Source organism: Dermacentor albipictus, chromosome 8 (assembly GCF_038994185.2).
Source record: "Dermacentor albipictus isolate Rhodes 1998 colony chromosome 8, USDA_Dalb.pri_finalv2, whole genome shotgun sequence".
NCBI lineage: Eukaryota > Metazoa > Arthropoda > Arachnida > Ixodida > Ixodidae > Dermacentor > Dermacentor albipictus.
In genome coordinates, this window is record NC_091828.1 from 97,321,182 (window position 1) to 97,344,459 (window position 23,278).

General features: G+C 47.8%; 1 protein-coding gene across 2 annotated transcripts in view; it reads right to left on the reverse strand.

The window, feature by feature from the left end:
* LOC135912916 (uncharacterized) overlaps positions 1 to 21,526 on the reverse strand; it is a 50,370-nt gene extending 28,844 nt beyond the window's left edge. The window contains exon 1 of one of the 2 annotated variants that reach the window (XM_065445523.2): positions 21,335 to 21,526. In XM_065445523.2, coding sequence (XP_065301595.1) covers positions 21,335 to 21,389 — 55 coding nt within the window. In that variant the 5' untranslated portion in view covers positions 21,390 to 21,526. Of the gene's footprint in view, positions 1 to 18,879; positions 21,274 to 21,334 lie in introns of those variants that run through there. The other variant, XM_065445522.2, reaches the window with a different exon arrangement.
* Positions 21,527 to 23,278: the final 1,752 nt, after the last annotated feature.

Sequence of the window (23,278 nt, forward strand, 5' to 3'; positions counted from 1 at the left end):
TGTACCCGCGTGTGTCGCGCACATACGCGAGCGTCCGGCACATTGAAGTAGCCTGCGATAATCGATCGCTCAGCCAAGCGGTGTGGGCCGCCTCGCGCAATATCCGTTACTTTTTCCACGCCGAAATGTAACGGCGTAGCTAAGCGGGACGAGCGCGACAAGCGGTCAACGCGTGCTTTACAAGCAGAAAAATGAAGAGAAAGAAGCTCTGCAGTCCCGCGTCGTGCGACGGCAAATACATAGTTGGCAGACGTGCCAAACAAACCCCGCGAGGCGGGAGCCTCTTTTTATTTTTTTTTTTCCGTGGTCCACTGATTGCGGAACGAAGGGTTCCTTCCTGGGTGCACCGTACCGTCGCCAGCTCCCCGTTTCCTCGTTCGGTGTTCGAATATCCGCGTGGAGACGGAAGATGTCAGTCTCGTCGCGTCGTAACACCAATGGCAGGCGACGAACGTTTACACGCCCGTGTGCCGAGCCATAACTCCTTACGGAAGCGCGTGTGTTGATAGTTGGTAAATTAATAAAGGGACAGTGAACAGCGAATCAAGTGACTTACACTTCAAAAATATTTTTTTTTAAAAGCCACTGTTTCCGTGAGACGAGGCCAGATAAGCCAGAAGAGACGGCGAAGTGGAAGACGGGTGGCGACACCGCCGTCGAGTTCCCGCACCACTCGCCGTGACGTCACTAGACTTCAACGACGTCTGCTATAAGACGCGAGCCAACCACCGAGTATATCGCGTTCTACATGAACCGAACACTGAACCTGGTAAGTTTCGAAAAAACTTTTTTACAGCACTCCGACGGCCCAAACGCGAATAAAAAAGGTACCTCAATAATCACTGGCGTCACACTGACGTGGGCTCTCGGGTTTCGGCACGAAATAAACAAAAATGAAGTTCTGCCATCGGTACTTTTTTTCTACGGTAATTAACCTCTTGTCGTGAAATTAATAAACATAAGAGTTTTGAAAGAGTATAATTTATGCCCAAACTTTATTTAGCGTTTCTCTTTAGTGTCCGGTTAAAGGGCCACTCGCGAGAACTATAACAAGCTAGATTGGTACATCAGTTGCACTACTGGAATATACAAACAGGTCTATCTTTATAACGTTTAGCAAGAGCAACGTAAGCCGGGAGGGACGCAAAAAAAAAGGCCGAAAGAACTGCTGGCGACGTTGTCTTCATAATCCCGCAGCAAGTGCCCGGGCCGTGACGTCACGGATTTAAAGAACGTCAGCTCCGGGCTGTTTAATCCCTCGTCGCAAAACACACGTTTGAAAGTATAGACAGAGACAAAATCAGTAAACTTTTGGCAGCTGAAAAGATGTGTGCACGCGAAAGATGTCGTCGAATCTATGACGCCGCACTGGCGTTGTCGGACCTGCAGTTCCAGCGCGAAATTTAAAAAAAAAATCGGAAGGTTGACTTGAAGGCCAACCCGAAAGCCGAGGTTGTCGGGATCCTTGGTTGTACCGACCTACCGTCTGCTTCCGCAAAAAGCAGCGCCAGATTTACAGTCGGGTATATTTCTGTGAGCAGAAGCACGTCATCGGAATCGAGAAATTCTGGAATCGAATCGAACGTTGAATGTATTTCTTTTTCTCTTCAGTGAATGCGCAATAAAAATGTCCCAGGGAGCTCTCTAACGTTAACAAGAGGTTTCGTTAAACAGAGCGGCAGGTCGCTGCCGGATTCCAGATAACTCGGACGACTGCGCAGGTGACAAACAAGAAAGAAGGTAATCCTACCTCGTACGACGCCGTGACAATGACTGCAAACCGTACTGCAGGCTTGCACGGGCGAAGTTGATTCGTAACGTAAGCACTGTTACATTAATTATTTGATAAAATTGCGCTGGCTTCCTCAGTAACTGGTGACAAGGAAAGCAACACTACCTACTGCCTAGCATGATCTGAGCCCGAGCCTGCAGGAACGAAGTATTATCGGCTGACTTGGCCTAACGGATCAGTGACACGACATTTCCAAATTTTCATTTGTGAGCACAGCTCGTAGGCGGCGCCTGTTTCTGCGGCGAGAGTCGGTGTCATCCTAAGCGCTCATTCACACCGGCGACTTGAGGAGGTCGCGCGACCATTTGCGACTCGCAATCAAAAAGCGACCGAAGGCGACTGATGTTCACACCGGCAAGCCCGGCTGAGCGCGACCCGCAATTCGCAATCCCGGAGATTATCGTTCTCAGCGAGAACTCTCGGAATCTACGCGGAATTTGAACGCGACGCGGGAGGAGGCCGGATGTAGACACACGAAGTATCACTTCCGGTGCGCCGCTGATTGGTTTATCAGTTTTGCGACCACGGTCGCGCGACTTAAAAATCGCGCAGAGAGCGACTGGCCCGAAATGGTCGCTTTTCAAGAAAGGCGACCATTTGCGACCATTTGCGACTGGTCGCTTTGCGACCAACTTGGTCGCGCGACCACTGTCAGTCGCCGGTGTGAATGAGCCCTAAACGAGCGAAAGAGCACAGCAGAAGGATGATGAAAGAGCGAACGCGGAGCGCGGATGAAAGACGCCGATGGCGAAGAAAGGGCGAGGAGGAAAGCGGAGAAGGAAGGTGCGGCGGAACCACGAGGCGGAAAGCGGAGGAGGAGGAGGGTATCGCGAAAGCGGGAGAACAACAGCGTAGATGCCGCGCACGAAGGGCATTGCGGCGGCGACGGCTACGAGATGGCGCCAGGGTAGCGCGCGGCGTCTGTAGGGAAACAAAGCGCTGCGTGAGCGGAGGCCTGTCTGTCTGCGACGGCTGCTGCGAATCGCGCCCGCGCGGCGCGATTAGCGAGGCAGTCGCGCCACATTTGGCTTTGTTTGCAAGGGGCCGCACGAGACAGATTGTCCTTGCCAGTTAATATATTGCGAAATGAAAAGAAAGTGTACGGCTGCACTCAAATTTCGCATTAGGGAGAATCGTATAATCGGCGGTGAATTTTTTTACTCTCAACGGTACGCCCTAACTTTTTACAGCGAAAGCTAACTGACTAACCTTCCGTAGGTTTTTCCGCATTCGTAAACAGAAAGAAATCATAATGGGGGCCGATCCTGGCGATAGTGCAGAAAGGGTCCAGGCTCAATGGCACATATCCTTGTGGGCTCTTGCAACCTGTAAGTTCGAGGTACCGGTAAAGTTAGAGGTACCGAACACAGGTCGTTTGGCACACATTAAATCGATGCATCTGATGCAAGTCGCCAAACGAAGGCGCATGAAGATCATATCTGACTGGGTTCCAATCGAGTCGCGGTCCGTGACCGCCACCTTGGGTAGCAAAACCGGACTTAGCTGCAAACGCAAGCAGTTTCCCATCGTTCAAGCCAGAGCGGTCACTGTGCACAAGTCTCGAGGCGCAACCTACTCGGAAGATACGTATACAAGAAGCACACACAGAAACTAGTGTACATGACTCTGAGCCGATGCACGGACGTGAATCGTCTCTCCCTCACGAAGCTCACGAAGGCGAAGGGAGACCACACGTTTCACCATGCAAACGAAAACAGAGCTCCGCAAGACGAGTTCAGGCATTTGGAAAATCACCACCTGCCTACGATAACCTAGACTTGCCAAGCAGTACTGCAAGAACCGCATACAACTGCACTTGCGGCATTGACATTCGTTCACAGAATCTGCATGTGAAAGATCTCAGCCACGATGCAATCCTGAACGAGATGCCCGTCATGCGTCTTTCGGAAAAGTGGTCAGCTCTCGTTCGCCCAACTCAACGGCTACACCGGAGTCGTGTGGGATCGCCGGGCCAAGTCGCACGCTGCAGGTGTTGCTATGCGTAGAGAACGACGTTCAAGTGCAACTGTTCGATCTTGGGATGAACAGAATCGCGAGCGACATGTGCGTATGTTTGTGCTATGCAAATGGAATAAGGAATCGCGATCTCGACGGTGTACATCTCACCCCCGACTTCCCAGTCCGAAATCAAGGAGTTGACGGCGACGTAGTTCCAGTGGGTTAGAAAGGATGATACCACACCTGTGATCATCAACGGAGACTTCAACGTGGGCATTCCTAAGCCAGAGAAGAAATGGTTCATGCAATACATGTTGAAGAGTTTGGCCTGTAATGTTACTCTAACCCCATGATACCTACCACGCATCACCGGACGCGCATTGGTTTGATTCTAGCCAAGAACCTCTCAAGGGTGGCAGTCGAACCACTGAGTGTACGAGTATATCACAGTGATCGTAAAGCAGTCTTGACTACCCTGGCAAAATGAAGAGTTTCAATCGAACATCAGCCACTGTTCTAACTCGCTTCATCAGACACTTCAAACAAATGACAACCATTCCACTGTGTGAAGGTGGAAATGCAGCGAAAGTTGACGACAGTCGAAGTCCTCAAACGAAAAGCAATGTGCTTTCGCTGTCATTTCATCTTTACAGAGTGGAATGGTTTTCATCTTTTAGAAAAAGGCATATATCACAATTCCACCAGGACGATAACATAGACACAAAGCAACGCACGAAGACGACTGCTGTGCGAACGGAGCCGAGCTAACTAGCATATCTTCATTTACGACACAATTAACAACCTTCCAAATTACTCTGGCGATAGAGGCAGTTCTTTAGAAAATATTTTAAGAACGGAACAATGTTTCGGAACCAGTATAAACAGTCATGAAAAGCTTCGTACTCGACAAAGTTCTTTTAATTAAATGCAGTTTACAACGACAGAAAAAAAGAAAGTGTCGACGCTAAGGAGGGAAAAGTCGACGTACATGGTTACTCAAATGATTCGATGAACTCATGATCATTGCACGTCTCTATTCGGTCTCTTTTTTTTTTGGAGCGAAAATATTAGGCACCCGTTGCTTCGTTTTGCGTCGGCGTCCCTCGGCGTCGTCCCTCGAAGTAGCCGAGCGAACGAGCACAGCAAAGGATGAAAGAGCGAACGTGTATACCGCAGCGGGGGATGAAAGACGGCGATAGCGAAGAGAGCGCTAGGAGGAAAGCGGAGGAGGAAGGTACGGACGAAAGCGTGAGAAGAAAAGCATGGTGCCGCGCAAGACGGGCTCTGCGGCGACGACCGCTACGAGATGGCGCCAGAGTAGCGCGCCGTCGTCTGTTCACCGATGGCATGCGGCGAGCGCGTCCACTCATACCGCATATGAAAACAAAGCGCTGCATGAGCGGAGGTCTGTCTGCGGCGGTTGCTGTGAATCGCGCCCATGCGTCACCCACGCGCTGCCTCTCGCGATTTCCCGATTAGCGAGGCAGACGAGCCACACTTCACTCCTTATGCAAAATAGAACTGAGGCGTGCATACATAATAATAACATTTGGGGTTTTACGTGCCAAAACCACTTTCTGATTATGAGGCACGCCGTAGTGGAGGACTCCGGAAATTTTGACCACCTGGGGTTCTTTAACGTGCACCTAAATCTAAGCACACGGGTGTTTTCGCATTTCGCCCCCATCGAAATGCGGCCGCCGTGGCCGGGATTCGATCCCGCGACCTCGTGCTCAGCAGCCCAACACCATAGCCACTGAGCAACCACGGCGGGTGCGTGCATACAGGACACAAGAGTAGAGAAGTGGACAACACGAACGCCGACACAAGAGTAGAGAAGTGGACAACACGAACGCCGTTCTCTCAACTTCTCTACCCTTGTGTCCTGTCTGCACGCCTCACTTCTATTTTGCGTAATGAATCCTTACCAACTATAGCTCAGCTTTCTGTCGTTCTACACTTCACTCCGTTTGCAATGTGCCGCACGAGACAGATCGTCCGCGCCAGCCAATATATCGCGAAATGAAAACACGTACAAGCTGCGCTCAAATTTCGCATTAGGGAGTATCGTAATCGTCGGTGATCTTTCTTATTTTGCATTTTCTGAAGATTTTCTTTCTCGCACCTAAGTAATGTGCCATAATTTCACTTCTACGAACCACGTTCAGTTTAGTTTCCCAGGCGGTGTGCGAGTGTATGGACGTCGCGATTCAGGAGGTTGTCACGTGCAAGCAGAACATTGTGACGTTTTGACACTCGCTCTCGCTCCGCGGTCGTCTGCTCCGGTCGTCAGCCGTGTTAATTCAAGGCGCGGCCCGATGTATAGCGGCACAGCAGACGACCGAGCCAGTGCCAGAAACGTCACAGTGTTCTGCTGCCACGTGACCGTCTCCTGCGTCATTCAACGCACGGTTAAACACAACGCCATTATGGAATGGCACATTACACATAACAACACTACGTGCGACAGCACAAAAAAAAGACAATTGCGAAATTTGTGACAGCCACATGTGCAACGCAAATGAAACCGAGCTATAACCAGGCCAGAAGCAACAATCGGGAAAATAAATTTAGAAAGTGAGAAAAATTGCTCAGAAGCGATCGAGGATAATTTTCAGTGTGAGCGAATAGCACGTACGTACGTACGTACGTACGAACGAACGAACGAACGAACGAACGAACGAACGAACGAACGAACGAACGAACGAACGAACGAACGCTTTCCTTCCCGAGTCCCACCGACCAACACCGAAAACAGGCGAAAGAGTCCAGAAAGCTAGTCGCTTTAACATCAGCATTATATATATATATATATATATATATATATATATATATATATATATATATATATATGTCTCATCACAATAGAGAAAGTATGCAGCAAACGCTGTTTTATGCGGTTCGTGTTCAGGAGAAATGCCACTTCGTTGCAGATCATGGCAACTGCAGTAACTACACGAGATTCGCGCAGAGCCGAATGGAAACCCGACTTCCGCACAATGCTCGCAATGAGACAACGAATCGGCAGAAGGAAACAAAAAAAACAAAAAACAAAAACAAGTGAGATCTCCCTTCCGATCCTCCCCCGTCTCTTCCGTCTCTATTTTCGCTAACGATGAAAGCGGCCATTTCTCCTGTGTGTGTATGTGTACTTCCTGGTTTCGGTGACGTAATCGCGACATTGCGCGCACGTGCGTCTATAGTCAGTGCGACCGGTGAACGTGCGCCGCCTCCGTTCTCCAACAACAACAAAAAATAAAAAATAAAATAAAACAAATAAAGCTCTTTCCGGGGCCTTCCCGCTATAGGCTGGTTCTCTTCTTCTTTTTCTTCCGTTCTCGCTTCCTCTGCCTCTCCCCCTCCTCCCCAACCCCCTTCCCTGGTTATACGGTCCGGTTTGGGTCAGATCGGAAGCGGGATACTATACGGTGACTTCCGAAAAACCGGATTCAGCGACCTACAAAAGTAAAAGTGCAGTCGTGAGCGCGTAATACAAGTTCCGACGTTTTGCGCACGACAAATTGTTGCAAATAGTAATAAGTAGAAGAGGTAGAAGAAGAAGAAGAAGGAGGAGGAGAATGAGGAGGAGAGGGAAGGGGAGAAGGATTAGGAGGAGACGAAGAAGTAGTAGAAGAAGAAGAAGAAGGGGAGGACGAAAAGAAGAAGAGGAAACCTGTGCGGCGTTCAGCGAGCTTATCACAGCACAGGTTGACAGTGGACGAGACGCTGAGTTGAAGAAAGTGTTGCAGAATGTAGGGAGGTCCACTTCGAACGTGCAGCACAGCGTGGACGATCTCGGAGAAGAAAAAAAATAAGAAAGCAAAAAACGACGTCGCGGCGCCGTCGGCATGTGGAGAAGTCAGCCGGAAAAAGCGTGTCGTTGGCTACCCTACAAAGGGAATGGGAAGGAGGGAATAGAAAGACGAGAGAGAGAGAGAGAGAGAGAACGGTTCACTGAGCGACTCGCTGCGGCATAGCCTGCAGTTGCCACGCCGCTGTTTGCAGAGCTGAGCTATAGAGGTCGCGAGCTCGATACCTGCGAAAGCCACTCGCGATTGCTATGCATACATCTCACGTATCGCTCCCTCCTCCCACCCCCCATTCTTATTCAATGTCCCATTTTGGCCCTGTAAGGTACTTTAAAACAAATTAAATTAAATAAAGAGAACATCGATGGGGCGAAATGCGAAAACGTTCGTGCACTTAGATTAAGGTGCACGTAGGAGAGGTCCGGGTGGTTGAAATTTATCCGGAGTCCTCCACTGTGCGGCGCATCTCATGATCACACCCTACGTAGCTTTGGAACGCGAAGCCCCGGAAATTTCGCTCTCGAGAAAGGTCCGGAAAGCGAACGGTGGTCGCACAGACCCGTCGATCTTCAGAAGGTGCGTCAGAGCCTTGCGCAAAACCGCGTGAAGCTGACGCGCCAGACGCACAGCCGACGCGACCCTCGAGGGTTTTGCAAAAGCCGCACGATAAACAAGTATTATCGTTAGCACGTGTTCTTAAAGTGTGACATCACTGAGTCAGATTAAACTTGTTACGTGTTCTTTTAAACTCAACTCTTTCATTCGTTTGGTGGCAAAAGGCTCAATATAAAAAAAAACGGAAGGCCAAACTTCACTTTCTTGACGTTCACCGGAACCTCTGCGCTACTACGTGACGTCATGAGTTTCGAAGCACATTTTTTGTGATTTTTTTGGTCGTTCTGGGCGCACGAAATGTCTTCGAAGCTTTGAAGTCTTCGAAGGTTGAGTGCTGCTGCAGAATGCGGTCTAGTACTCCTTTGCCGATTCCGAGGGAAAGAACAACTAAACCACAGTAGAGACGCTGCTGAAATGCGTGACGTCACAGTAAGTTGACGCGCAAATTTGAGGGCATAGGCGCCACCTCGTTTATAGTTTTTGCCTCCTCCCTGGCTTACCAAGGTTTCACTGACGGCAAGAGTGGCTGCTTTGTTACTGCCGAAGGGTAATTTACCGATACATCGCAACCTAAAAACTTATTTTTCTAGAGTTCCTTGATATATCGTTTTTTATGCCCATTTAATGCATTGGTGCAAATTTCCAACGAATCTTCGCGTTGACATTTCTTCCACGTGGCAGCAGCGTAGCGCTCACCATTTGAGAGGAGGAGGAGACAAAGGGGAGAAAAGACAGGGAGGTTAGCCAGTGTAAGTACCCTGGCTACCCTGTGCCGGGGAAAGGGGTAATGGGAATAAAAGGAGAAAGAAGAAGAAGAGGGGAAAGAAAGCGAAACCAGAAATATATAACTAAACCATGAGCTCTGGAAAGACAGTCACAATTGAAGATGCGGTGTGTGTGTGTGTGTGTGTGTGTGTGTGTGTGTGTGTGTGTGTGTGTGTGTGTGTGTGTGTGTGTGTGTGTGCGTGTGTGTTTGTGTTCCGTGGGGTTGAGCACGTGCATCTTGCTGTTTAAAAGTTGGTCGAAAGAGAACCCGTAGTGCGTGCTATAGTTTCGGAATACTTTTACGGGCATCCAGAATTCGCGTAGACCAGAAATCTTTCGCAGCGCTTCTAGGGGGCAGCCACATCTGTTGCCGGAGACGGCTGGCGCCGCCTGAAGGAACTAAAGAACAACACGCGATGACGCTGAGCCTCTTCATATCCGCGTGCTTGCCGCCATTGATCGCTTCGCCGTGGCTCCGTCGACAGCTCGCTCTACACCGAACCCGCAGCCCTGCTCTGGCGGCGCTGGCAGCTGTCGACGGGCGCTTGCTCTAGCAAGGGTGCGAGAGTATAATCTGGAAGTACATGTTGCTGGGCTAGTCGGTTCGTATTGCTGAGTAGACACTAAATACGGTCGGGTATACGGAGGGTACAATGATTTTGGTCTATAGCGACACGCTATGCGTGTTGCGTTCCGCACCAGCTTTATACAGGGTGCCCTTACACCTGATGTATCCGACGGTTTGAGAAGCCGTTGTTTCAAAAGTTGGCTAAATAATGTTGGTTAATTGAGTCATCGATTAGAGTACTAAAATGCAAATTGTGCGAGAAGACCTTTGAGAAATAGTGAAATATTTGCATCTTTCTACAGAGTATAACTTGTCTTTAAAAAAGCAAAGAAAGAAATTAGAGGAGGGCTTGGCCCGTGATGGCCAAGATACCCCGCATAAGCGACCTCTATAGAAGAGTGCCAAACAAACTGTGAGGTCTGGTGATACGGAATCCGAGGTTTATCGAGTCAGTTAAATGGAAGCGCTAGGTGGCTTCCCGCAATGCCTGCTGTAAAACGGAAGGCTTGCTCTCTTCACGATGCCGCTTGTGAAAGGGCCTTCACGTTCCTATATAAGCACATGGCTTAATAATAATTATACATGGGGTCTTACGTGCCAAAACCACTTTCTGATTATGAGGCACGCCGTAGTGGGGGACTCCGGAAATTTTGACCACCTGAGGTTCTTGAACGTGCACCTAAATCTAAGTACACGGGTGTTTTCGCATTTCGCCCCCACCGAAATGCGGCCGCCGTGGCCAGGATTCGATCCCGCGACCTCGTGCTCAGCAGCCTAACACCATAGCCACTGAGCAACCACGGCGGGTAAGCACATGGCTTGGTAGAATAGGCGAACGCACCAAAGCGTCGTACATACAAGAGAGAGAGAGAGAAGAATCATCAGCCCTTCCACTCTGTGGACGAGCAGCGAAGCTGTGGTGTGTTTTACCTCAGTCACTGAGATGTTCACTGAACATCTCTTATGCCTCGGGGATGTTCACAGAACATCTCGTTTGAGATGTTTTTCACTGAACATATCTTATGCCTCGGTGATGTTCACAGAACATCTCGTTCGGGATGTTCACCGAACATCCCAGGCACCCTTTATATCTCGCACTTTCCGGTGTTGCGGTGACCCCCGCGGAAACGCGACAAACCGTCCTCCAAGACCGCTGAAGCTTTACGCGAGGTCGAGGCAGCCAGCCGAATAAACATTTCACGCGTGTTCACTTATTACTTCCATTTTTTTTTTCACTCGGCTAAGATGACCTGCCGTTTTGCTTCGCTTCCGGTGGAAGCACAGGAACAGCCCCCCCACAAACACGCTCTCGGCCGCGAACGTCAAAGGCGTGCGGGCTGTAGCGTGCGCGAATATTTTTGTCACGGTCCCGTTAGCCCTTGTATAGACTCGGTTGGAGTCTCGGTCTGCGCTCTGTATAGCAGTGGCGCGATCGCCTTTCACACGCAGGCTCTCTGCGTGCAGGCTCGGCCCGGCTTGCGAATGAAGTAATCGTCAACAGATGGCGTTGCGAAACGCGTCCGCGGTCGGCCGGGCAGAGCTCGGGGAGTCACGCTAACGTGCCGCGTTGTCGATGGCACACAGCAATGGAGAGTTTTAGATTAGGGGACGCAAGCGGCTTGAGTGCGCAAGAAATAGGGGCCGCGGTATATATACTGCGCATGCGCGGAGCCCTACGTCAGAGTCTGCGCACGCGCAGTACCGTCGCCCCTAGTTCTTGCGTACGTAAGCGTCCCCTAACCCTAAACTCCCTAACCCTAACTTCTTGCGTCCCCTATAACCTAAACTCACCAATGTTGGAGTGAGAGCGTAAACCGGCCAGCGTTCGAAATAAGCGATATGTTTAGAGTCCTGGCGGAATAAAAAGAAAAGCGAGGAAGAGATCGATGGTCCAGTGGTTGTTAGTGGCGTAGGTGACGTTACAATGTAGAGATAGATGTTTTTACTGGAGAGTACCCGCCGTGGTTGCTCAGTGGCTATGGTGTTAGGCTGCTGAGCACAAGGTCGCGGGATCGAATCCCGGCCATGGCGGCCGCATTTCGATGGGGGCGAAATGCGAAAACACCCGTGTACATAGATTTAGGTGCACGTTAAAGAACCCCAGGTGGTCGAAATTTCCGGAGCCCTCCACTACGGCGTGCCTCATAAACAGAAAGTGATTTTGGCACGTAAAATCCCATAATTTAATTTCTTTTACTGGAAGAGAAAAGAAAGGAGAGATGGGGAAAAGTGATAGAGTCTGCGATTGATTTAGTAAAACCTGATCAGCTCAAGCAGGTTAGGTGACGACTTTTCACCACCCCGTTTCAAAGGGGATGCAAATAGAGATTATCATCATCATACTTGCTGAAGAAAAGCATTTAAAGAGAGGCCAAGGAGCAGCTTAGACTTATAAATATTTCGAAACTTTTTTTCGTAATTACTGCTGCAAGAAATTGATTACCGAAGAAAATGAAAGCCAGACTTCCTCATTTTTGCCACCCGCCGAGGTTGCCTAGTGGCTATGGTGTTGGGCTGCTAAGCACAAGGTCGCGGAATCGAATCCCGGCCACGGCGGCCGCATTTAGATGGGGGCGAAAAGCGCACACACCCGTGTACATAGATTTAGGTGCACGTTAAAGAACCCCAGTTGGTCCGAATTTCCCGAGTCCCCCACTAGGGCGTCTCTCGTAACCGGATCGTGGTTCTGGCTAGTAAAAACCCCACAATATAATTTTTCTTTAATGTTGCGCCGATGCACCAGCGCCGTGACGTCATGAATTTCAAAGGATCTTTTTTTAAATATTCGGGCTCTCTCGTGGCGCTCCAGCAAAGGCTCTCGAAACACTCTAATTTCAAATCTGTGGCGCCTCTGGAATGCAGTGTAGTGCATATTTACCCATAAAACAAGAACTAACTAGGCACGAGCAGACGGCGTCGAAATCAATGACGTCACAACGAGTTGTGACGTCATTGACGAATGACGTCACAAACTCCAATGCGACGTCGGCTACCCGTCTTTCCTTTTGTGCGTCTTGTCCGTCACACCATGCCTCCTGTCACGGTAAGAATGGCATTTTCTTTTTGTTTGTTTTTTGCGCAGACTGGCCATCTAACAGCACACGTCAACTTGTTTGTTCTCTGCAATGTCCCTGTAAACATTTAGATGCGCCAGAAACGTTAGAGAGACACTAAAGGGGGGAGGGGAAATTGGCTGAGCTGTATTAGTAAGTTACCTTTCCACAACACCACAAAAATAACACTATTATCGTGAGAAGAGTAGGGGTGTGAGAACAGTTATATTTTGAGAACGGGATCGAATACGAATCGAACGGTGCCAGAAGCAAATCGAATCGAATGTCGAATTCTTTTCGAACAGTTTTCGAAGAACGAACAGGAGTTGTCACAATTAATAGAAAAGAATGTTAAAAAATTATGGGGTTTTACGTGCCAAAACCACTTTCTGATTGTGAGGCACGCCGTAGAGGAGGACTCCGGAAATTTCGACCACCTGGGGTTCTTTAACACGCACCTAAATCTAAGTACACAGGTGTTTCCGCAGTTCGCCCCCCATCGAAATGCGGCCGCCGTGGCCGGGATTCGATCCCGCGACCTCGTGCTCAGCAGCCCAACACCATAGCCACTGAGCAACCACGGCGAGTGAAAGAATGTCCACATCTTAGCATTCTTAAGTTGGCAGGTTTCTGTCATTACGTAGTACCTTAAGAAGCGTTGTTTAATAAAAGCGCAAACGTAACATTAGGAGGCAACAAGTAGTTTCTTCGCATGTACGGGAGTCTTCGGAGAGCGCTCATGATCGCTGCGTAGCCTGTAAAGATCGGCTACCCACCACTACGCAAGTTCTCTTGTTTTGCGCGAATGATCGCTGCATAGCCTTCAAGATCGGCTACCCACCAGTACGCAAGCTCTCTTGTTTTGCGCGAATGATCGCTGCATAGCCTTCAAGATCGGCTACCCACCACTACGCAAGTTCTCTTGTTTTGCGCGAATGATCGCTGCATAGCCTTCAAGATCGGCTACCCACCAGTACGCAAGCTCTCTTGTTTTGCGCGAATGATCGCTGCATAGCCTTCAAGATCGGCTACCCACCAGTACGCAAGCTCTCTTGTTTTGCGCGAATGATCGCTGCATAGCCTTCAAGATCGGCTACCCACCACTAAGCAAGCTCTCTTGTTTTGCGCGAATGATCGCTACATAGCCTTCAAGATCGGCTACCCACCACTACGCGAGTTCTCTTGTTTTATGGCTATGCTATGGCTGCGGGGTGAAAATTCACCGTACTTTTGCTCCATAATAAATCGGATCCAGTTGGCGCTTTGAAATATTCGAAAATTATTCAAAAATGTATTCGCATCTATGAATAGCGACTGTTCGATTCGAAGACCGAGTCGATTAGGGACACTACACGAATCGTTATCGGAAGGTTTCGAACATTTGCACAACACTTAGGGAATAGTGTCACGTGGTGTCACGTGACAATAGGCTTGCTAAGCCAGAAGAGGCGCAAGAACGAAAGACGGCTGAGGTCGCCGCCTTGGAAGTTGCCGAACCAGGCTGCTGTGACGTCACAGATTTTGACGGCGCCAGTCGATTGTTGTGACGGAGTGACGGCGCCTAGTCGATTTGTTGCCGGTTGTAAAAGTGTACAAAATTTGATTCTAAGTGAGCCAGATGCTGAACTTCGCAAGTTTCAAAGACTTTTGCTGAGCCACAAAGCAAAAATACGAAGAAGAAAGAAAGATACTTTGAAATACGTGACGTCACACTGACTACCGGAACTCGGGTTCCGGCGCAAAATTTTAAGAAAACGAAACTTTGACCTTCATTGTCTGTTTTTAATAATCAGCCTATCACCACAAAATTGACTAAATGTACTTTTTTCCAATTAACATACTGTCAATCACTTGTTCAGTGTTTCGATTTGTGTCCCCTTAAAGGAACGCGTGTTTTGGTGCCGTATGCTACCACCCAGTTTCAAGGGATGCTCAAATGATTGTCATCATCATCATCATCATGCTGGAGGACCCCTGCCGGCATTTGAACCTTGCATCCTCTGGGGTACTGTACTGAGATTATCAAACTCCGCCATTTTGTTCATCCAATCATAGAGCGCGTAGCCATGATGCGGGCCAAACATAGCAGATGAGGTGGTGAATTTGTTAATAAGGCGCAATTATACAGTGTGCTGAACAAAACAGTGCTGCTCAGACAATCGAAGTATACCAGCGCTTATGGTGAACTGTGTGTTGTGTTTCTATGTTGTGAACTTGTTGTGAACTATCTGATATATTAGTAATACCGGACTCAAATATTTTGGTTGATCGAGCTTTGTGGCCGGGGTGGACATCAAAATTGATGCGACAATCTCCAATATCATTGTTAATGAAAAAAATTGAAAATTAACTATTAATCAATGATACGGGGCATGTTTGTTGTTTATCATAATATACGTCAGGCCCTTGGGTCCGAGCAGGTGGGCAGTTTATAAATTACAGACATTATACGCAAAGAATGCAACAATATATAGAACCTATTTTAAGCTTAGTTTAAATAACAGACATAAGAAGCCAACGAATTAGAAAGAAAATTAGTCATTGAAGAATCGGTGTCATTCATTGCTCAAAGCGCTACAGTTTGTTCAAAACTCTGTGCATTGCACAAGTTTTGGAAAATATATGCCACATTCTAAATCTGCAGCTCAATCATTGATGAACCAGTTAACACTTTAGCGCACTGAGAAATCATGCAACGCGGAAAACTGTTAACTGAGACAGCGATGCCTTTTACAAGAACCCATTCTAAATACTTATTTCACGATATGGTGCAAGACACAACGTTTCCGTCAAAAGGTTATGTTCCGGTATAGCCTCGCTCTCTGCAATAAATACGCCCGTGCACAGTCTAAATATAGTTGTTTGCAACAAATGGCATAAACTGCACTCCACTGAACAGTATGACTGAATCAACTAAAACGAAGATTGACCTCTGTAACTCCTATCTAAATACACGAGATGGGAGAATTCAATAGCTTTGCTCTGTATTCAGTGTACTGAATTTGACGGAGCTTGTCGCATTTAAAAGAATATGTTAAAGTCAACGGGCTGTGACAAGTCAGTCTTTAAATTAGGCAGTCAAGCTTTTTGAAGAAAGATTCTTGGAAATAAAAAAAAAAATTCAGAAAGCTCAAATATCATGTTTACAGCACCGTGACTCAGTTTTTTTTTTTTTAAGAAATAGGTCATCAGAATTCCGTAAGCTGAACCTAATAAGACATCTAAAACGGACAAAATTGATGCATTATACACCAATCTGTTATATTATGCTGTGCAGATTCGTGAGACTTGCAAATTCCTCGTGGACGTTGTAAGTTTCGCCCAAGGTGTAAACTCACATCTCAAGTTTCTCCGCTTCAGATCATGTAACAGATGCAATTAGCAGAACTGCGATGTCTACATTTGGTGCAGAGCTAACGATTCGTAAACTTTGTGCCTCGGATTTGTTTTTGTTTGTTTTTTGTTACCGACGCTGGTAATTTTTTTCTGTGAAACTCGGATCCCTATATAAAAACGTTGGGTTTACGTTCAGTTAGAATTCCGTTTTCTCTCTGAAATGCAACAACTTTCATTCAAGTTGGTTGAACGGTTAGCGGGGCACAATAGAAGGGAAAGGAAAACAAACAAACAGAAGCGTTTTGTAGTGTTTCACCCCGATGTCGTCGTGTTAAGCTATCCGGGTGCAAGTTAGATGCACGATCTGAGTACGTCAGAGAGAAGCTCTAAATACCGACGCCCGCCACGATCGAGCAGTGTACGCCTCAAGATCACGTGGTCTCACGAGCGCGTAATAAATTTTCATTTGAATTAATATACGGGATTTTTCGCGGGTAACTATAACGGTGTCCTGAGTGTCTCCCAATATACGCGAGTGTTCCTTATTATTTTTTTTTTTCGTTTTCGCCGCCTACAGATCTCCACGTGATGGAACGGGGCCAGTGACATTTCGGAGATAGTCCAGCAGGTATATCGGATAGGCGATAACATAAGCTGTAGGCCCATACTGGCTGCATGACCAGTAAAGAAAGAAAGGATGGTGAAAATTGGAAAGCAACCATCGGAGGACATTCGGCGTCAAAGTCGAACGATAGGTTCCACCGGTATATCTGCCGAGATACGTGCTGCTGTATAGGGGCACTTACATTCTTTGTAGCTCTGTCGGTGAATTACTGCTATGAGGTTGCTGTGGAGTCGCACTTCCTCCGTGGTTGGCACGCGTTGTACAAACCACGTTAATTAAGATCATTGCGAGGACATACATATCGTGCACCGTTATCAGGATCGGCTAATCGCATTTGTTTATACACAGCCTCCGGGATCGGCCCGGTTCACTCGGCCACACAGCCGTCCGCACAAAGTGAATGGAAAGCCAAAGAAAGCTTCACTTTAAAATGCTCCACCTGCTTCATTGGCGGCTGTTTGCTGAAGCAATCGATATAAGTAAGTCGGTGAGATTTTAAACATCGTGAGCCATGTTCCACTCTGTGAAGGCGGTTGACCGGCGAAGCTGTTGGCATACGACAAGGAGGTGACACATAACGTTGAACAAAGGTACGAACTCATTTATTGTCTTGATCGGTGGTCATTGTTTCCCTCGCAACTGCAATCACATTCTTTGGTAATATCAAATCAATGCACGTACGCCGCTGGATGGTCGGTTGGGCAGGATCGATGTGGCATCGCAAGCGATATGTCTGCAACACGGAACGCGTAAACCGCTCTCTTTTCGGCAGTGACACATCCACATTGAAATCAACGACAACACAATAGTAGTGTCATCGCAGCTCATTCACGCAAGGTAAGTAGCCAGGAACGTTACGGGACTATGAGTCATTGCATTTTTTTTGCTTGCTTACGGGGGTATGAGCCATTGCTCACGGGGTTATGAGCCATTGATGATGACAGCGTTCGACATGCTGTTCTGTAGGTTGTACGCGTGATTAGAAAGAATTTAAGCACTGTTCGCTTCACTTTGCCTAGTGCTTGAAGCCTCTGCCTTACGAGGCTATGAGCCATTGCATTTTTTTGCTTGCTTACGGGAGTATGAATGCTTACGGGGGTATGAGCCATTGATGACGATAGTTTTTGTTCGTGGAGAACAAGAATGTACGGATCCCTAGCCACATACAGCTTCGCTATAAAAAAAAACTTTTGAAGCCGCGGCGTACGGTAAAAAATGCTGGAATTCCTTTTCGAGCCAAATCGTGGGGATGTTCTTCGTGGTACGCAAGTGGCAGCTATGTTGCATTCTAAAGCAAGCAGACACTAAACGCAGAAAGTTTCAAGATTTTTTTTTTATGCTCAAGAAGATCCCAAATGCCAGAAAGCCCTTGGAAACTCATGACGTCACACTGACGTAAGAGGTCTGAAGTTTCACCGCAAAATTCAATACAGAGGCAGTTAGGCGTTCATTGTCGCCAATAATAAACAACCTTCCCCGGCCAAATGAGTGGAAATACACTTGTGAAAGGATACCTTTATCGTCATATACTGATCTGTGTCGCTTTCTAGTGTTTATGACGATTGATGATTTCTAGCGACATCCTATTTGAAACATGGCGCCGAGAAATGGATCCCTTAGTCTGAGTGAGCTAATCAGATTATACGACACCTATTTTGCAGTCTTGCTTATTGTCCAGCTTTATTTACATTCTTTCTCTTCATTAAAATGTTTATATTTAAATTTTAAAGTCACATAAGTCTGTCTGTTTAAGAACTTGCGCCACCTATACTGTTTGCTTATCACCGTTTGCTAATCGCCTATCTTTTTTCTAATTATTGAGCGTTGCCTTGAATGTCGTCGGTTGCGCACAAGTTCTTAGATGTGGATTATCTACTCACGTTTTCACATTAAAATCATGCCGATAACGTGGCTCACCTAAGACTTTTCTTTCTTTTTCTTTTCCTGTGGCTTCTTTTTATCAGCTCTTTGTAGTATCTAGAGCAGTTCGGAAAAAGTAGCCTCACACTACACCAAGAAGACGGAACGAAAAGCTTATCAATCATTCGCCGATTCTCCAAGCTAAAATAAACAAGTCCTCAATTTTGCTGTGTGCAAGCCGGGCTGCAGAATGTCGCCCATTGTAGGTGTTCGTAGTAAAGACACCGTTGGACTCTTTGGAGGCGCGCAAAAGGTACTAAGATTGAGATTTGGTCGCTCTTTGAACTCAGCTGCGCGTTACACAGTAAATTTTCTAAAGCTGAGATACTTCAGCTTATGCAGCTGTGACACAGTTCAAAGTTTATAAACGCTATCCATTGATTAGGACATACTTGAGCGCAGTAAACTCGGAAAACCGTTTCATACGGATAACTCACCAGTTATGTTCACACCAGACGAAGACGACGGTAGGACCACCTCGTCACCAGACGTCACCAGTTTCACGGCGCACAGCGCCATGACGGCTATGCAGACTTCTTTCGAAAACATTTCGGCAGCAATCCGCTGGGCTACCTCCTCATCACTGTACAAACAAACCGATCTCTCTTCTTTTAGCCGAAACGTCCCCTTCCGTCCGTCCACGCACCCGCCGAACTGCGCGCGATGTCAATCACGTGACTCACGTCCCGCAGTCCGAGAGACCGACAGAGATCGAAGTTCGAAAGCAGACGAAATCACAACTTCCAGACGACGCTAGGCACACCCACAGACGATCACAACACCGGTAGACGTTCAGTCCACCATCTGTTCCCGCGATGTCCCGTGGCAGGAAGAGGACGTGGTTTGCCGTGGCTCGCCGATGGATGCCCGACGTCGTCTGGCAGGGAAGTAAGAGTGGTCAGAGGGGGTGGGGAGGCCCAACTGCTTCCGTCCTCCGGCTTCCGGTTTCGGTTTCCAAATTTTCCAAGCGGCCCGCAGTCGGCGTCGGGTGTGCTCAGAGTGAAGACGAAGCAGACGACACTCCGACGCAAGGCGGAGGACGTCGTCTGCTCACGGCGATCAAGCAGACGACGGTCGAGCGACGATGGGGCCAACGGCAACAACAGCGTGACGTCGCCGCTAGTTTTGCGCACGAGTTGTAACGGGGGGGTTGACCCGCACGAATTTCTGTGAGTGTGGTGTGTATGTGTGCATGCACTCCCCTCGCTCTCTCTGCTTCTCGGTCGGCTAAGATCGCGGTTGACGACGGCTTGCAGAGCGCCCAGTCTACTTCGGGAAAAAGAAAGTCGGCAAGGAAGCGGCGGCGGTGCGGGCGAGAGGGAGTGGGCCCGGTGAGGTCCGGAAGACCCACCGTCGTTGCCGCCATATGTAGGTCACATCGTTTCGGCTGCTCTCCGTAACGGCCGCGTTACTTTCACTCGCCTATTCCCCTCCCTTCTCCGGTCTTTGGCATGGAGAAGGAACCACTTTCTCCCACCGCTTATAGATTGGGGCACCCCCGGTGTTTCGAGTTTTTCGGTAGGCACCCCCTCCCCATGAATTGCCGGCGGCAAAGAAGGCTCCAAGGAAGGGCACCGATAGGGCCTCTTCTCCATAGGAATCGGTTTGCTCGGTCGCTTCGGTGACCTTTTGCAGATCGGTCGGGCGTGTACTCGTACCATCTATATACCTCTCTTTCAACCTCGTTAAACACACCAGCCTGTCGTGTTTTTCCTTAAAGAAAGGACTGTCGTGCAGACGTACGCGTGGTATGGCTATTCAGGAGAATCTAACTTTCACATTTTAGATGTATTTAACTCTATCACTGTATTTCGCATAGCATGCACTATGGAACGTTGAGTGGCTATAGTCTATACGCGAAGAGCAATCTGCCAAGCGTTGTCATCTCATCCAAGCAAGTGCTGTATTGGCTGAAAAGAGATACTTGGTACCGAGTAGTTGTGCTCCCTGGGTTGCAGTACTGTTTACGATGTGATTCAAGGACTGAGGACGTCAGTCTGCACACAGACGACACAGAGACATCCTGTGGATGTCTAATGGATATTCCTGTCTGGATGTTGCAGACCATCCTAAGGACATGCCAAAATGATCCCAAAAAATCTGCCAAATGAAATACCGAAAGAGGTCCTATGGATGTCTCAGCCAGCACTTTTTTCAGATGTCGTTGGAAACATTATTCGAACACCGAATCCCGGTGTAGGATTTAGTCTGGATGTTTTACTAATCACTTGTTCGTTGATGCGACCCAGTGGCTTTCCACGCTTGTAATGTGCCGTGTAAATTCGCTGTGGGAGTTCTCATGCTTTATTGCAACTGTCATCTGTAACGTAAGCTGCCATGTAATACCGCAATAAGTAACGAAGGTAGCCATATTTTCTTTACAGATACAACTGAACGCAAGTAGGATTCAGCAAAGAAGCAGCTGCACAGTGTTCACCGCGATTGTTCGCAGCTCAACGCCACGTGATACACACTAATTAAGCAACTAGACGCTACACATGCAATGCCTGCAGAAGATCAGCTACATCGCAGGAGTGCATGAAAGAGTAGTGATCGAGCAGTTCTATTTCTTTAAGGCCTTCCACCTGGCACAGGTGTGGTATTCAACCAACTTAAGTTTTCAAAGTTAACGCTATAGAAAAATACGCGAACTATGGTGTATACATGAGCTTCGGGTGTTTTAGCTTTATGTTATAATTCGAGCGCATCAGAAAACATGTTTCTCTCTCTTTTTTTTAGACTGAAAGACCAAACCTCTATAGGGAGCCGGCTATTATGTGTGAGCCGGAAATAGGCCCGGGTGTGACGTTCTCGGGACGTCGTCCCCGGTAGGTATAACGTAAAATATTAAGTGAGCTTGAAAAGAGCGCCCAGCTAGTAAAGCAGACGCACAGCTTTCTGGCCCGCGCCGTTCTCCTGATCCACGCTTGCAGAAGACATTTCGCATGCTGATTCCACATCTCAATCAAGTCCGTGAGGTCGTGCTTTTCGGGCCTTGCCGACTAGGACGTCGCCTGGTAGTCTACCAGACGTCTCAATTTGGATGTGGAAGGTGCGGATCTTTCTTGGGGCGTCCATGGCACTTTCTGTGTAATCTGGGATAGCCAGCCGACAAAAAAAAAAGCATTTCGATTAATAAAGAACACTTCGGCAGCACAATTTGCCAGTGCGACTATACGCCACCAATCTGCGGTACTTTAATCATATAAATTTTAAAGTTATATATACATATATATGCCTTGAAAAAGGTCGGTCCACCGACCGAATCAGTTGGGCAAATAAACCAAAGATAACAGCGAAGTTGTGTTTCTCACACACACACACACACACACACACACACACACACACACACACACACACACACACACACACACACATATATATATATATATATATATATATATATATATATATATAAAGAGAGAGAGAGAAATGTACATATTCGCATTGCTGTATGGTAAATTCTAAATATGCAACGCACTTAGAAGTTATCTTCTAAACAGAAGTTACAGCGCAGTATTTCTATGTTAGTCATGACACTTTGTGCTGACTTTAAATATCACTCTGACCGCAGTAAGTGTTGCACGTTACTTGCAATTCGTAAACCACAATGCAATGTGGGAATGTACACGCTTGGTAAAGTTTGGGCAGCATGATTTCTCTAACACGAGTTTAAGTATAAGCTAACAGCAGGGTTTTGCTTTTTTTTTACCATTCCACCTCCATCGTAATGCAATGGCGCTTTCGTCGGGACTCGACGCTGTGCCCAGCAGCCCAACTTCGATAGGCACTACTAAGCCAACGAAGCTCATCAAAAACAGTCTCTACTACATCGTTCCCGATTACGCGGCCGCGACGACTATAGTCCGACATCACGTGCTCATCTGTTGACTCGCGACTTTTTGCAAAGACACGCGGTGATCCTTCGTACAGTTCGCCTTACTTGTTCTGGCCAATGATCGAGTCCGTGGCCATAGACTCGTCGTCCCGCATTGCCTCTTGATATACAAAGTGTCTATTTTCCGTCAGAGGCGCGACTTCTTCCTTTGCGAACTCCTTGTCTCAGATCTTTATGCACTACTAATCGCCCTACTTCGACTTACTTTTCCCGTTTTTTTTTTCTCGTTTTCTTATTATAGCTGCCTCGAGCTAGCGCCGAGGGGGTTCGGAAGCCAGAAGAAGCTCAGAGTCAAGTTACATCCGGGTAATAAAAAAAAAAAGGAACTCCCGTTGTTCCACGTCGATACCGTAACGTCGAGCCTAATAATATGCGTGTAATGGCCGCGCAGGTACTTAATTTTTATGAGCGAATCGTGTAGCTATAGCAAAGCGAAGAAAGGACTGAGCAGTGCACTTCCGTATACGGGCCTCAAACTCCGGTTGGTTGGATGGTTGGTTGGTTGGGTAGGTATACTTTGTTGTTCCGGAATCCCAAATCTCGTGTGAGAGCAGTATCCTGCCTAGCAGAGCTAAAGACGTGAAGGAGCGAATTTCTCGGTGACGACGACATTCTTGGGTTTCCGAGCGAGCGAGCGCTGGAAAGTGGGGCTTGTCAAGAAGGAAAAGAAAGGAAAATTAAAAAGAGGAGTTGTCACGACAACGTTATTTACTGTTTTTGCTTGAAAGTGCCTTCGCCGACACCGTGGAGGCTGCGTTTTCCTCTAAGGATTAACGTGAAGTAGACTTCTGCTTCAAGAAAAAGGCGCGTCGGCCTTTTGACTGCCATTAGAGTTGAGTTGAAATCTCGCCGTGGTTTTTTATCAATCACAGTTCCATTATTGCATGGGCCCCTCGTTTTCAAATAAAACTGCTATATTTTTATATTTTTTTTGCATC